This window comes from Archocentrus centrarchus, chromosome 5 (assembly GCF_007364275.1).
Source record: "Archocentrus centrarchus isolate MPI-CPG fArcCen1 chromosome 5, fArcCen1, whole genome shotgun sequence".
NCBI lineage: Eukaryota > Metazoa > Chordata > Actinopteri > Cichliformes > Cichlidae > Archocentrus > Archocentrus centrarchus.
Window position 1 is genome coordinate 27279813 of NC_044350.1, and position 13138 is coordinate 27292950.

Below are 13138 nucleotides of genomic sequence, written 5' to 3' on the forward strand. Positions count from 1 at the left end.
CAGCAGGTGGGTGGGGCTGCTGTTCTCGCAGCCAGAGCTGTGTGCCGGAGATGACCATATAAGGAAATCCCCCACTTCATGACGCCAAGCTTGTGTCTCACAGCGATTACGCACATTTTTCAGTCTAATTTTTTTAATACAAGCGGACACCATTCTAAAATTTTTATATATAACAACAAGATTTCAATGGATTCAGTGCATTTTCCGTAACTCTCTATGAATGATTAAAACGCGTTCTTTCACGGTAATGATGCATTTAGTGGGTTTCCGTGTTCACGACGGCTCTATAGCTCAGTGGTTAGAGCACTGGTCTTGTAAACCAGGGGTCGTGAGTTCGATCCTCACTAGGGCCTACAGATGTGTAGTTTATCCTTCTTGTATGACCTGCTGCCACTCAGTGGCAGTATGTAACATTGTTTATGTACAATAAAAACGGAAGTGTTGTAAATCCACACAATCCAACAAAATCAGTGCAGAGGCTTCATAAATCTGTGTTTGAACTCATCTCTGAAATAAACAAGAGCTATTTGAATTTGTCCTGACACTAAGTTTGGGCACAAAAATTTACATCTTTCTTCACGTGTGCAGTGTTATTGAAGAAGAATAGAAGTCTATAGAAGAAGAATCAGAGCGTTTTCCAACAAATGATTATCCACAAATGACATTAAGAAAGCAAGAGTTTTATTGTCTTGATTTGCGCATTTTGAAACTGCTCCTTCATCATTCTCCTGACCGCTGAGGCTGCTCATACTTGTCGTTGAACAGCGTAACCATTTCTGGTTCACACATCTAAGTCACCTGAGGCCACGTGTGAGTGCTTTGTTCCCTCGTGAAAAGTGTGAAAGTTACGTGAATCAATATGTGAACTGATGTAGAAGTGGCATGTAAAGTATTTCAGATCAAGAAACTCAACTCATTGGATCTCTGACCAAAATCTGTAGCAGGAGATCCCCGGGCCACGCAGATTGGTGGAAGATGTACTCATATCTCACTCCTGAGCAAAAGTATCAGCAAAATATAATGATCATTCTGCAGAAATGGCTCCTGTGAGTAGTATTTTACTCTGCATAAGCTCCATTTTACTGTTGTAGTTGGTTTAGGTGGAGCTAGATGTGCCTCTTTGTAATTCAGATAGTTACATAAAATGAAACTACCTGGGATGGGAAGTCTAGAAGGGAAATTCATCATCAGTTTTCAGTGAAACTGCTCACAGCTCATGAAGTGACAAAAGGCCCTGACTAGATGCAGGTTTTTACTGAGGAGCTGCCAAAGAAAAAATATGTTTCATGACAAATACTGATCTGAAAAGTAAATAGTAATATCTGTCAAATAAGTGCAGTGAGTACATGGTAGGATGAAATGGAAAAGTTTAGTCAAGATATGCAAGTGCTGGACCGGTTTATTTTTTAAACCAATGACCTTGTGGTGTAATAAGGCTCTTCATGCCCTTGATGCACTGAATATTTGATGTTACTTGGCTCTACTTTGCTCCGGGTTGTTATGTTGTCATATTTTTTTCACGTTAAATTGTTTATTGATCCCCACATAGGTAAAAGCAGTAGGCACCTGCTGTGCAGCAACCAGGGACCAACTCAGTGCTTTTTATCACTTCACTTCATAACTCATTATTATTAGTAGTAGTAGCAGTAGCACTATTAGTAGTATTTAGTTCAGTTCCAATTTCATAATTTTCTTTCATAATACTAGAAACAGACTGTGAGATTGTGTAACATGTTTTTGCGTTTGTGAGATTAGAGGAGTCATTCATTTTAATGGCAGGGGTGGAGCTAAAGGCGGTGGAAAACAATAAGTTTTTTTAAGTTTTGAAAGATGGACTCCCCCTCATGTACCTCACAGTGGTTTAGTCCACTGCCTGCTATTACCTAACTGCTTTATTTTACAGCTGTGAACAAAGGATGTGTGAGACACTGCTGTTTGTTTATAACACTCAGTGCAATTAAACATATTTACTGTCACAACCAGACTATGTTATTAGCTCCTCAAATTTGATGTAATCTTTTACTTCAGTGCAAATGCTATATTATTGCAGTTATGTCTCTTAATGCATGATTATGGCATTACAAAAACTGAATTTTTGACCAGCTTAAAGTAAACTATGAATTCCCAGTTAACCCACTCTGGAAGGTGGGAAAAATCAGGTTACCTTGAGGAAACCCATGCAGGCGCAGGGAGAACATGCACACTCTGCAGAGAAAGGCACCAAATAAATAAATAAGCTTTTAAACCACCCAAGCTTCAAAAAGACTTTGATTCCAAGTCTTGGCAGTATGAAAAATAAATACACGTTGTGTAACTTGGACATATTTATTTGATACATTTGTTTCCATGAATAAAATATGTCTCTTCATAAAACAATGTACAATCTTACAGCATAATAATTGCACTTTATATACACAATGAAAAATACACAAATTTATGAGCCATATATAAATATACACACTATAAAAAGCATAAAGAAATAGTTAGGCTACATTCTACATGTCTGAGATTGAAAATTTGAGGACAGCTGTCTTGATACAACATTCAATTTGTACATAACAACTGGCACGCTGGTCAGTCATTAAGTCATAGATTTAAATAAGTTTGAGGTATTTATGGTATGATTATAGTTATAATAATTTTTGCTTTTGTATTTTATTTATAGAGCAGCAATGCAGGGAGTCACTGGACCATCGGTACAGGCAACAGAGTTATCTTTCTGTTGCTCGGTCCGGAAGAGTTGAATGCAGAGCCTGTAAGGGTAGAGAAGATCAATTAAGGCTCTTCTGAAAATTGGTAAGAAACATGAATACAATTTAAATGTCTTTTTTAAAAAAAAGGTCACTGGGCAGGTTCGTAATTACACTTGTTTGAGTTAAATGTAAAGTCTGATATCACTTCTACATCTAACTCACAAAAATAAATCAACAGGATAATTACCTACCAGTTTAACTACCTAGCTGTTTTTAGTTTCTTTTATGTAACTGTATAGTTATGAATCCACAATAGTCTAGAAATGTAATTTTTTTCTCTTACTTCATCTCCTGATGAAGGCGACCGGCAGTTCTCTATTGGGAACCAAAAGGCCCGAATGGATCACGTCGAGCGGCTCATTGTCTGTTGCCACAATCTCATAGTCTCTGACCAGCTGCAAGAAAGACAAGCAAAAATCAACAACTGTAGAAAGTATGGCATTTGCTGAGTCCCAGCTTGAACTAACCACTGGTGTACTGGTTTTGTGCCACTGATCGTACCCAGCACATGGCCAGCTGCAGCTGCAGCTCTGCCAGCCGTCTGCCAATGCACATCCTCTTCCCGATGCCAAAGGGAACATAGGCAAAGGGGTTGATGGTGTTGTTCTCCCGCAGCCAGCGCTCAGGTTTGAACTGCTTGCCATCATTGAAGTACTCCTCATTGGAGCCCAGTGCATGGCTGTTAATCATCAACACTGTCTGTGAATGGAGAAAAATAATCTAAGCGTTTGCTTTTAGTGGCAGATTCTTCACTATTTTAAAAATTACTTAAACAGTACAGTAGATTATGAGACTAAAGTCTAAGACCATGAGCACTTTTTTTTTCTAACACACTTTTTTCAGACATCAGTCAAATGTAAATTTTCACAAGAATAACTTACTCCTTTGGGAATAGCATAATCCCCCAACACAGTGTCTTTGTCCAGGGTTCTGCTGGTGAATGGAACTGATGGTGATAACCTGGAAGAATTAGGAAAAAAAACACACGAGATTATGACACGTACATATAAGCTGTTTAACGGGAGAAAAACTTATTCCAGTGTTTTTCAAAGGGGAAAATAAGGTGAGATATAATCTCCAGTCAGGGGTCATGTACAGCACATTCCATGGGTGATGTGGTTATGTTGCTGGATTTAAATAAGTTGTTAGACAACTTGTGACTTCAAAAGAAGGAGCGAGATAAATGAACCTACAAGGGCTAGGAAACATTTAAATGTGACCACATGGTAGAGTTTAAGCTGGTTGTTGCTGGTCATGCCACCACCTCTCACGGAGCTTGTTTTTGAGGCAGTCATGCGTGTGAGTTTCCATACTTTATCTCTTTGTGGAACTGGGTGAAATCATGATACAGCCGCTGAGTCTGATTTATGACTGATGGCTGCTTAGAAGAAAATTGGATTTTTCTGCTCGTGTCTGATTTCTGTATTCCCTGATTTGACCTAATAGGAAATGCAGAGTATTTGTGCTCTATGTGGGACTGTTTTTGCTTTTTGCTTTGTATGCTTGACTCCCCTGCAACAAACTCTTGCAAAAAAAAAAAAATCTAGTAAATTTATTGAAAGCTTTTTGATGACTATTTTTAAATGTATCATGTGCCGTACATAAACTGATGTATTATTTTATAAAAAACAATTTCAAAAGGGTATCTTAGATAATTTTTCTTGCATTAATGATACTAGAAAATACTTCTATTTTCATCTTTACTATGGAGAACACTGTACTTTATTCTGTTATCTCTGTCTGATGCCCAATTCTGTCACCTTTTCAGGAAAATAGTGACTATTGTGTCAGCAAGTTATCTTTAAAGCTGTAAAAAGAAGGAAAAAACTCTTTATCAACAAGGCAGGGCAGTCTGTGTGGTGCCTGCAGCACGCGTGGTAATAATGGAAGTCAACAGAGAGTATTGTGGCAATTTTCAGAAGGGAAGATTAGATACTGCACCCCTCCTCACAATGCAGCTATCAGCATTAATGTACCTCATAGACTCTTTGAGGCAGGCCTTGAGGTAGGGCATGTTCTTGATGTGCTTGCCACTAGGATCCTGGTTAGGAGGCACCACCGCTCTGATCTCCTGCAGCAGCTTCCTCTGGGCACTGGGGTTACGGGACAGGTTGAAAATAAACCACAGCATGCTATTGGCGGTCTGAGAAATGTAAACAGCAATAGGGGGGGGGAGAGAAAGAGACAGAGAGTGAAATGAGGAGGCAGCGAGGAGATGTCTCTTAGTGAGGCAGCTAGTGTAAGTGCATTCCTCAGTGGGGTCCTGAAAGGAGCTGTGGAATGTTTGGGGTTCCTCAAAGGCTCCTCAGTTACATTCAGACCACATTCATTTTCTGCGTTTGAAGCACTGCATCTGCTGCATCTGTTTGTTTTAGAGGTTATAATGTTTTTTTCCTTCAACCTCTTGAAGAAAAATAGGTAAAATGTAAAAGATTTAAAAAGTTAACTCTTGCTTATTATAACAATCTCATTTTTTTTTAAGAGGGTAAAGTGTGACTAAGCAAAAAGCTGCAACAGCAGCCTTTACTTCAGCTTGTATTAAGACTGAAAACAGGTAAAAATGGTGGTGATTAAGTCTCTAGTTCAACAGCACTTTTACCAAGAAATGAAAATGGTATTTCCACCATGTGGCAACCTAAAAAACGTGTTTTCAATATCCAAAGACATAAAGAGAAATTCTTGTGACCAGGCATTCACTGGCTCACGCTGAAGAGGTCGATATAAAGCTGCGCCCATTTGCATCATGAAAAAAAATTATTTCAACCACAAATTAGATTGTTGCGTTTGAGTGCCACCACTAGGGGACGTTATTGTTAAAAACAATCCCAGCACAAATGTCGAACTAAAACTTGGCTGACAGCAAGTAGCGCCGCTGTGTAGCCAGTTACAAAACTACAGTCGTGGAAAGTGTTCACACTCTCCTCCTGCCTGCTTTTACCTACATACATGCTACCAGTGCTCAGTTGCTCGGCAGGCTGAATCTACAGGCCACTGTCAGCTGTTAATGATTAGAGAAGTCGGAATTTCTAGTGACCTTTTAGCTGTCTTTGATTTTTTTTGTTTGTTTGCTTATTTGTTTTTGTTTGTTTGTTTGTTTGTTTTTACATTTAAATAGATAAGAAACGATGTGTTAATTAGCGAGCTTTAGAGCTGTTGGTAGATATATTAACGTTGTCTGGACAGAATATGAAGGTTAGTTTTTGTGCTAAGCTAACTGGCTGTAATGAACTGACAAAAAGGAGAGTGATATGTGTGATCTTAACTACCTCAAAGAGGATAAAATGTATATGTTTGTAGTGGATAATGTTACTCACTGTCTCGACTCCTCCGATCTGCAGCTCGGTGATGGCTGCGTACAGCTCCTTCTTTGAAAGGCTGCTGTGGTGTAAGATGTCACCGATCAAATCATCAGGATCTCTGGTAGCATTCCTCTTCAGCTTCTTGTCGATGTAGACTTTGGCTGAGGGAACAGAAAGCAGTCACGATGTAAATCTGCCGACATGAAACTCAAATCTCATTTGTTTTGTTTGCAACTTCAGCTACATGAAAAGTTACTTTATTGTTGATTTATTGTTACTTTATTCTTTCTGTGATGTTCTTGGCTACTTTTGGCTCAGTATATTTCTTTGTTGGGGCCATTACAACTTAGAGAGAAAAAAAAACACATTATTTTCTTTAAAGGCTGACAGCTAAAGCTAAAACAATAACTGGATTAATTTTTAGATTTATGTAATCTTATCTAGTAAAAATATAAAATACTAAACATGCTGGCTGTCCAGTGTGACGACTCCCTGCTTTTCCCTGCTCGCCTGAAGAATAAACATAAGAATGATTTTAATTTTTTGCTTTCAGACTATTTGTTTTACTCTTTTCTGAGAGTGTATGGGTTGTTTTTCCTTCCGTGACATGATAGCCACATGATCTGATTTGTTTGACTGAAAAGACGCTGCATTGTTTTGCCATTTTGGTGCTGCACTGAACATTAAAAAAAAAACCCACCAGTTGTTGTTATGAGTATTCATGAGTGATTTGTGAGAGGTTGTAAACAGCATAATCTTCTTTATCACTGTATGCCATTACCTTTTGCTAATACAAATATTTGCCATATTTTCCTCACAGGTCATGCAGTTTACAACTTTGAGCCAAGTACACAAAACACTGTGGCACCCAGTTCAGACCCCCCCACCCCCACCCCACCCCCTTTCCTATCTATGGTCTTACTGGAACTGAGCTCAAGCAAGTGCAAACATCACAGAAGAGCAGAGGCAAACCGTACCCTATCTTTGTGAAATGACCATGAATGTAATCAGTGCAGGAGGGGGAGTCTTATTGATGTCATTTTGGCATAAACTCGCACCTGTGCTGAAAATGCGGTCCCATGCTGTGGTGTGGTCCTGCCATGTTTTGGTGTTGAGGCTCTTGTGGAGCTCCACTGGTGTAACCATCATCATGCCAAAGGTGCTCATCATCTACGGAGAAAGACAGAGTGAGAAAGGGAAGACAGAGTCAGAGGGAAAAAAAAGGTTAGGAGTCTGATGTAATCATTGTCACTCTCACTAAAAGTCTCAGATTCAATTGTTTTCAAAGCCTTCTCATTACTGTTGCACCCATTGACCTGAGACCTTTGTGAGCCCTTGCTCATTATCTGTAGACAGTATTGGTTTGCCCTAGTAAATCCCAGTAAATACAGTGAGAGTGTTAGTCAGACAGAGAACTGCTGCATCACTCAGTGAACCTGATGAACTCTGATGTTTCCTCGGGCTCACTGAGAAAGTCAGCTTCAGTGTCTTACAGCTGTCCTCTCTTACAATTCATTCCTACTCACTGTTTTCACAGCTGTGATGAAGTTCATGGCTTCCTCGTCCACCTTCTCCTTCAGAAGACCAAATCTCTTCCCATAAAGGACAAGACAAATGGCTGAGAGGGGGGGAAAGGGGGGCAAAGTGTGAGATTCAGAATAACAGCCCTTTACTCTGAACAGAATTTCAAGACTGCAGTGTCTCAAAATCATTTAGTCTAATTAGATTTTTTTTTAGTTGTACAATGGTTCGTTTTTGAAGTCCAAATTCCAAATGTTCACTCATTTCTCGGGTTTTCTGCACTTTTCGCCTTACATTTATTATCTGTGAGTTTTTAACCAAAACCTTTAACGGTGACAGCAGATTTCCATACTCTTTAAAGACTCTTTCTGTATTAGACGAGGAAATCATCAGCAGATAAAATTAAGCTGTAATTAAAATCCTCTTTAATGAATGATCAAATTAAAAAAAAAAATAGCTGAACTTACTCTCAAACGACCATTTATTCAGTTCGAAGTACAAGTCTTCGATCTTCCCATTGTCGTTTATGTTTCCAATTCTGCCAACGAAGTCCACTAACACCTGTTTTTACAAACAGAAAGCTTAAGTCACTGATACCTCCCAAAGGTAAAAACATATAACTTTTTATGTAATAGAGTCTTACCTCGTTTATTTTGCCGTCGAGTTTCACCACTTCTGTCGGTTTCATGAGTTTCTGTTGAAACGCGCTCCTCACTCTCTGCCAGTCCTTTCCTTCCCTGCAAAGCAGCAGTTCCAATTCCCCCGTCAGTGCGCTTTAATTTAAAACACGCTTGTCTCTGCTTGCGCTTCAGTCTGCCTCCCGGTGAATTATTGCCATTTTAGGCACCAATAAAGAAGAAATCGAAAGACCACTTACAGAATTAGGAGTCCGTACGCCTCGTCCCTCAGGTCTCTGTACGCTTTCCAAGGTTTGATTTCCAGTCTCTGAGGGTAATTTCCCTCCTTCCTATAGAGCGCCTCCAGCAAGCAAGGTGCGCCAATGTGCACAGACTCAAAAGACCCCAGTTTCATACGGAAGATCTTGCCGAATTTCTTATGATAATCAACCTTTAAAAAGAGATTTAAGTAGTTATAAAATGTCATAGAAATCAGATTTACGTTCAAATTGATTATATCTGTTTTTGGTCATTTTTAATAAAAAAAAAATGAACAGAAGATTGTTTATGATAATGCTAATAATACTGTACCAGCGCCTCATGTTGTCTCGTCAAACCGCCTTTTCTCAGGAGCTCAAACAGACTGCCGACCAGGGGCCAGTTGGTAGGTCCCGGGATCTCGTCCAAACTGTGCGCTCTGAAAGCAGCGTGAGGACACGGCGCAGCCTCCGCAGCATCCTTCCCCTCCAGCACGCACACTGAGGATGTTGGCTTGAAGTGCTGCAGCCCGACAGACTTCTTCTTCAGCAGCTCAACGATTTGAGGAACTTTTTGGATCTGCGCCCTCATCCTCAACTTTGTATTTTTTTTAAGTCAATCAATACTCTGATGTTTAACAGCAGCTCTTCTTTGTTATCTAGAGGTGGTTCTAGTTTCTTGGAAAAATGTTTCACCTTACTGCATTATATATACCCTGAGAGTGTTTATTCCTGCCGTGCACGGAACCAATCAGGGGCCGGCCCTGCATGGTGTGGCCGTCGAGCCCACCATTCATTTATGGATCCAAATTGAGAGGATCGCATGACCCCAAATAGACCGAGGAAGTGCCCTTGCCCCCCCCCCCCCCCGCTTTATAAATAAACACACAGGCCACAGCGGAGGTGACGCGGTTCGCTTGAACCTTGTTTCACAGCGACCCGTGATTGGAAGAACCGAAACTCTGGCAAAGCAAATACTACTGCCACACTTCTGCACCGGGCAAATATTTGACCGATTGCAGCTTGTGTGTTTGCTTTGTTGGTGTTTTGGAGTGTGTGTTCTTTGTGGACAAGTAAAGGGGGGTAAGTGGGCATTTGAAGTGTAATTTTTCTTTTGGAATGTTTATTGTACTGATTATATGGGGTAGCTTATATATTCCAATTAAGAGAAGCGTTGAATTGGAGTCGTTATTGCAGGAAATGCATGGTCATCCACTGAAAAATATCCTTTAATTCAGAGATTTCCAGATCATTCTGTAGCCTCTGATGTTTCAGTTCAAAGTCAGACTTTTCAGAAACCCACCAGACACAAAGATGAAGAAAAAAAAACCGTGATATTTACTGTTTAATCTATTTTACTTTGAAAAATAATGAGTTGATGGCGAAATCATCTCTTACACTGCTCCCTCACGCTCTCTCACACATAGATCCTTTATACTTCCATCGCTATGAGGACCCTCATCTTAACCGTCCCAACTAAATACCTGACCGTAAACCTGATGAAAACCTGTTTCCAGCCTGGCTCCCCAAACCAAGTCTTAACCCTCAAACAGCATTTTGCAGGTCTGTTCCTACGTAGGTGAGGACCGTCCCAATTATCCTCACTTCTAAGTTCTCTTCTTGGTCCTCACAACGATAGACATGCATGTAACACACACACGCGCGCGCACACACATACACACGCACACACACACACACACACACTCATATACAACCACACACGCCGCCCACTCAGAGGTGGCATGACTTAAATAACATGTACTGGGGTCCGTGTTGCTGCCCTGTAAAAGTGCTCATTCACAGACTCTCAGGTGGAATGAGAGCAACCTTGAACTCTCAACTGATGTTTGCCGCATATTGGGCGAGCGAGCAAAAGTCTTTCCAGGTGTAGCAGAGACATAATAGCCCCCACCCCCACCCCCAAAAAAACACAAAAAAAACAAAAAAAAACCCCCGAGAAAAACACCACCCACGCACCTACAAATGCACACGGTGTCCACTTGCTTTCTCCAGCTCCGATTCAGAGCATGTTTGATATGCGGTATCACATGAGATCAGACAGCTTTGGTAATTTTTATTTGTTGTTAATTTAGTGATGAAATAATACAAAAAAGTATACACAAAAAGTTTCCTTCATCAGTAAAGAAACCTCATAAAATAAGTTTATTGAGAAGAGAATTACTTCTCTTAAAAAAAAAACAGTCAATCTGAAAAACAAAGAAAATCGACCCACATTCTGCCCAACTGTTTCTCAGTGTTTCAAGTCTTTATATAAAGCTAAGCCAACCGCCTGCTGGCTGTATTTTTATTTTTAACTTACTGACATGTAAATGGCACCAATCACCTCACCAGCAATAAAACAAATGTGTGTGTTCTGCAAACTGTCAAATTATTCTTGCAAAAGAGGACTCTAGTGATTTTGTTAACTATGCAGATTAATAACATCTGTTTTTAAACCTTCTTTTCTTGGTAAACATCTACTCTACGTGTTCAGTTTGCAGCATACTGTGAAATGATGGGACTATTTAGAAAATCGCTGTTTTTCTCAGACTTTAGAAAGTTCTTCCCAAAATTTCTTAATGAATTATGAAAGAATTGTTGTTGCTACCATTGAGTAGTAGAGCCTCTCATGACAAATAAGCACATTTGTAATGAGTAAAATCAAGTATGGATTTATATTTTTTAGTTCCAGCCTTAAAAACAACAACTTAAAAGAAGTTGTTGTAAGACCCGAAACACCAGATGAAGCCAGGATACAACACTGATGATTTGTCCAAGGTAGAGCAGCAGAAGATGTATGTTAAACTGTATGAAAACATCCAAAATTATGCATTATTATTTTTCATTATTGAACAGTCTAAGCCAGGTGTGTCAAATCCATTTTAGAGTATAAATATATACTCAAATATTATATTCTCAAAAGTATTTGCTGGTTGAGTGACATCCCATTCTTACTTCATTGGGTTTGATATGAGGTCAGCCCACCCTTTGCAGCTAAAACAGCTTCTGGGAAGGCTTTTCACAAGGTTTAGGAGTGTGTTTATGGGAATTTTTCTGCTATAATTCCTCCAAAAGGTATTTGAGGTCCAGACTCTATGGAGGCCAGTCAAGTTCTTTCACACCAAACTCCCTCATTCATGTCTTTATCAAGTTTGCTTTGTGCACTGGTGTGCAGTCATGTTTGAACAGGAATGGGCCATCGCCAAACTCTTTCCCACAAAGTTGGGAACATAGAATTGTCCAAAATGTCTTGGTATGCTGAAGCATTAAGAGTTCCTTTCACTGTAAATAAGGGGCCAAGCCCAACTCCTGAAAACCCCACACCACGATCCCCCTTCCACCAAACTTTCCACTTGAAACAGTGAAGTCAGACAAGTACTGTTCTCCTGTCAACCACCAAACCCAGACTTGTCCATCATATTGCCAAACAGAGAAACTTGATTTGCCACTCTAGAGAACACATCTCCACTGCACTAGAGTCCAGTGGTGATGTACTTGACACCACTGCATCCAGCGCTTTGCATTGCACTTGGTGATGTAAGGCTCACTCCTGTTTAGTAAAGGCAGACACAACAACGAGATTAATAATGGATTGCAATACAAAAAAAAAAAAAAAAAAAGAAGAAGAAGAAGAAAAAACCTAATTAATGACTCACACATTACAAAGTTATCCAGTGGACTGCATTGGAGCTTGTGGCTGGCCTGTTCTGGCCCCACTGCTGTATGTTAGGCATCTCTGATTTAAAATGATGCTTTTACTTTGAAAAACCAAAGCTGCATCATTATGGCGCTGTAATGGCTATTTGGTCCAAAGACACCACATATAATTAACATAATTGTTATATGTACAATACTAAAATGTTTATTTAATTTAGAGCCAATTTCAGAATGAAATGTATATATTATTGTATATATATATATATATATTAAAAGTGCGTTAGTGAACCTCAGATTTTGGCATAATTTGAAAAAAAAATCTTAATTTAATTTTTATTATTTCAAAAAGCAGTTAGCTGTTGAGCAAGGTGTCACTTCAGGACTTCAACCTTGCCGTGTGCTGATCTGTACTGGCACACTAAATGCTGGCAGTGTCACAGATAGTTGGCACTGTACATAGTGCAAGTCATAAAGAAAACATGTTTTCTCGTGATGTCCTGTGTGGGCAAACAGAATTACACAACACCTTCCTCAATGACCTTAAGCAGAATACGTGGCTAAAGGTTATATTGCAATAAATGTGTACTGGAGGATGCATGTTTGTGCCAGTCATTTATCAGTGACTCTCATAACTGAACTGTAATTCTATAGTAGTATATTAACTGAAACACAAGGAAGAACTGTAATTATTATGGTGTTTATGGGTTTGAAGTAAAGATGGAAGAAACTGGAGTAATTTTAACTGCTTTGCACAAACATGTTTTCATTTTTATGTCTGGTATAGGAGCCTAACACACACACACACACACACACACACACACACACACACACACACACACACACACACACACACACACACACACACACAAATCATCATTAGCATTTCTGTGTTAGTTATTTGCTAAATATCCATTTGCTGGAGAAATAAAACAAATAAGCAAATAATTTAAAAATCTGAATAAATATGCTAAATTCAGATTTCAGTAGTTGTTTCAGTCAAATGAACTGTTGTCTTTAGTGCTCCTAAGATCCCT

General features: G+C 39.4%; 1 protein-coding gene and 1 non-coding gene across 2 annotated transcripts; one reads left to right on the plus strand and one right to left on the minus strand.

Annotated features, from left to right (window-relative positions):
* Nucleotides 1–280: 280 nt before the first annotated feature.
* trnat-ugu (transfer RNA threonine (anticodon UGU)) lies at nt 281–353 on the plus strand. The gene has a single exon. It is a non-coding gene; the product is annotated as a tRNA-Thr (tRNA).
* Nucleotides 354–2363: 2010 nt separating this feature from the next.
* Nucleotides 2364–9129, minus strand: cyp24a1 (cytochrome P450, family 24, subfamily A, polypeptide 1). Its single transcript, XM_030729522.1, has 12 exons — nt 8782–9129; nt 8451–8641; nt 8217–8310; nt 8041–8134; nt 7579–7670; nt 7111–7222; nt 6068–6213; nt 4730–4896; nt 3635–3713; nt 3255–3452; nt 3037–3148; nt 2364–2753 (listed from the first exon to the last, which is right to left on the minus strand). Exons 1-11 carry the CDS (start codon nt 9037–9039, stop codon nt 3038–3040), a joined length of 1542 nt encoding a protein of 513 aa, XP_030585382.1. The 5' UTR covers nt 9040–9129; the 3' UTR covers nt 2364–2753; nt 3037.
* Between the last annotated feature and the right edge of the window lie 4009 nt (nt 9130–13138).

What these genes read in the sequence shown, in the direction of transcription:
- cyp24a1 (XM_030729522.1), bottom strand. Translation starts at nt 9,039, where the DNA reads ATGAGGGCGCAGATCCAAAAAGTTCCTCAAATCGTTGAGCTGCTGAAG. An exon ending in CGAGACAACATGAGGCGCTG is followed by an intron (nt 8,642 to 8,781) that starts GTACAGTATTAT and finishes CTCTTTTTAAAG; the next exon opens with GTTGATTATCATAAGAAATT. An exon ending in AGATCGGAGGAGTCGAGACA is followed by an intron (nt 4,897 to 6,067) that starts GTGAGTAACATT and finishes TACATTTCTCAG; the next exon opens with ACCGCCAATAGCATGCTGTG.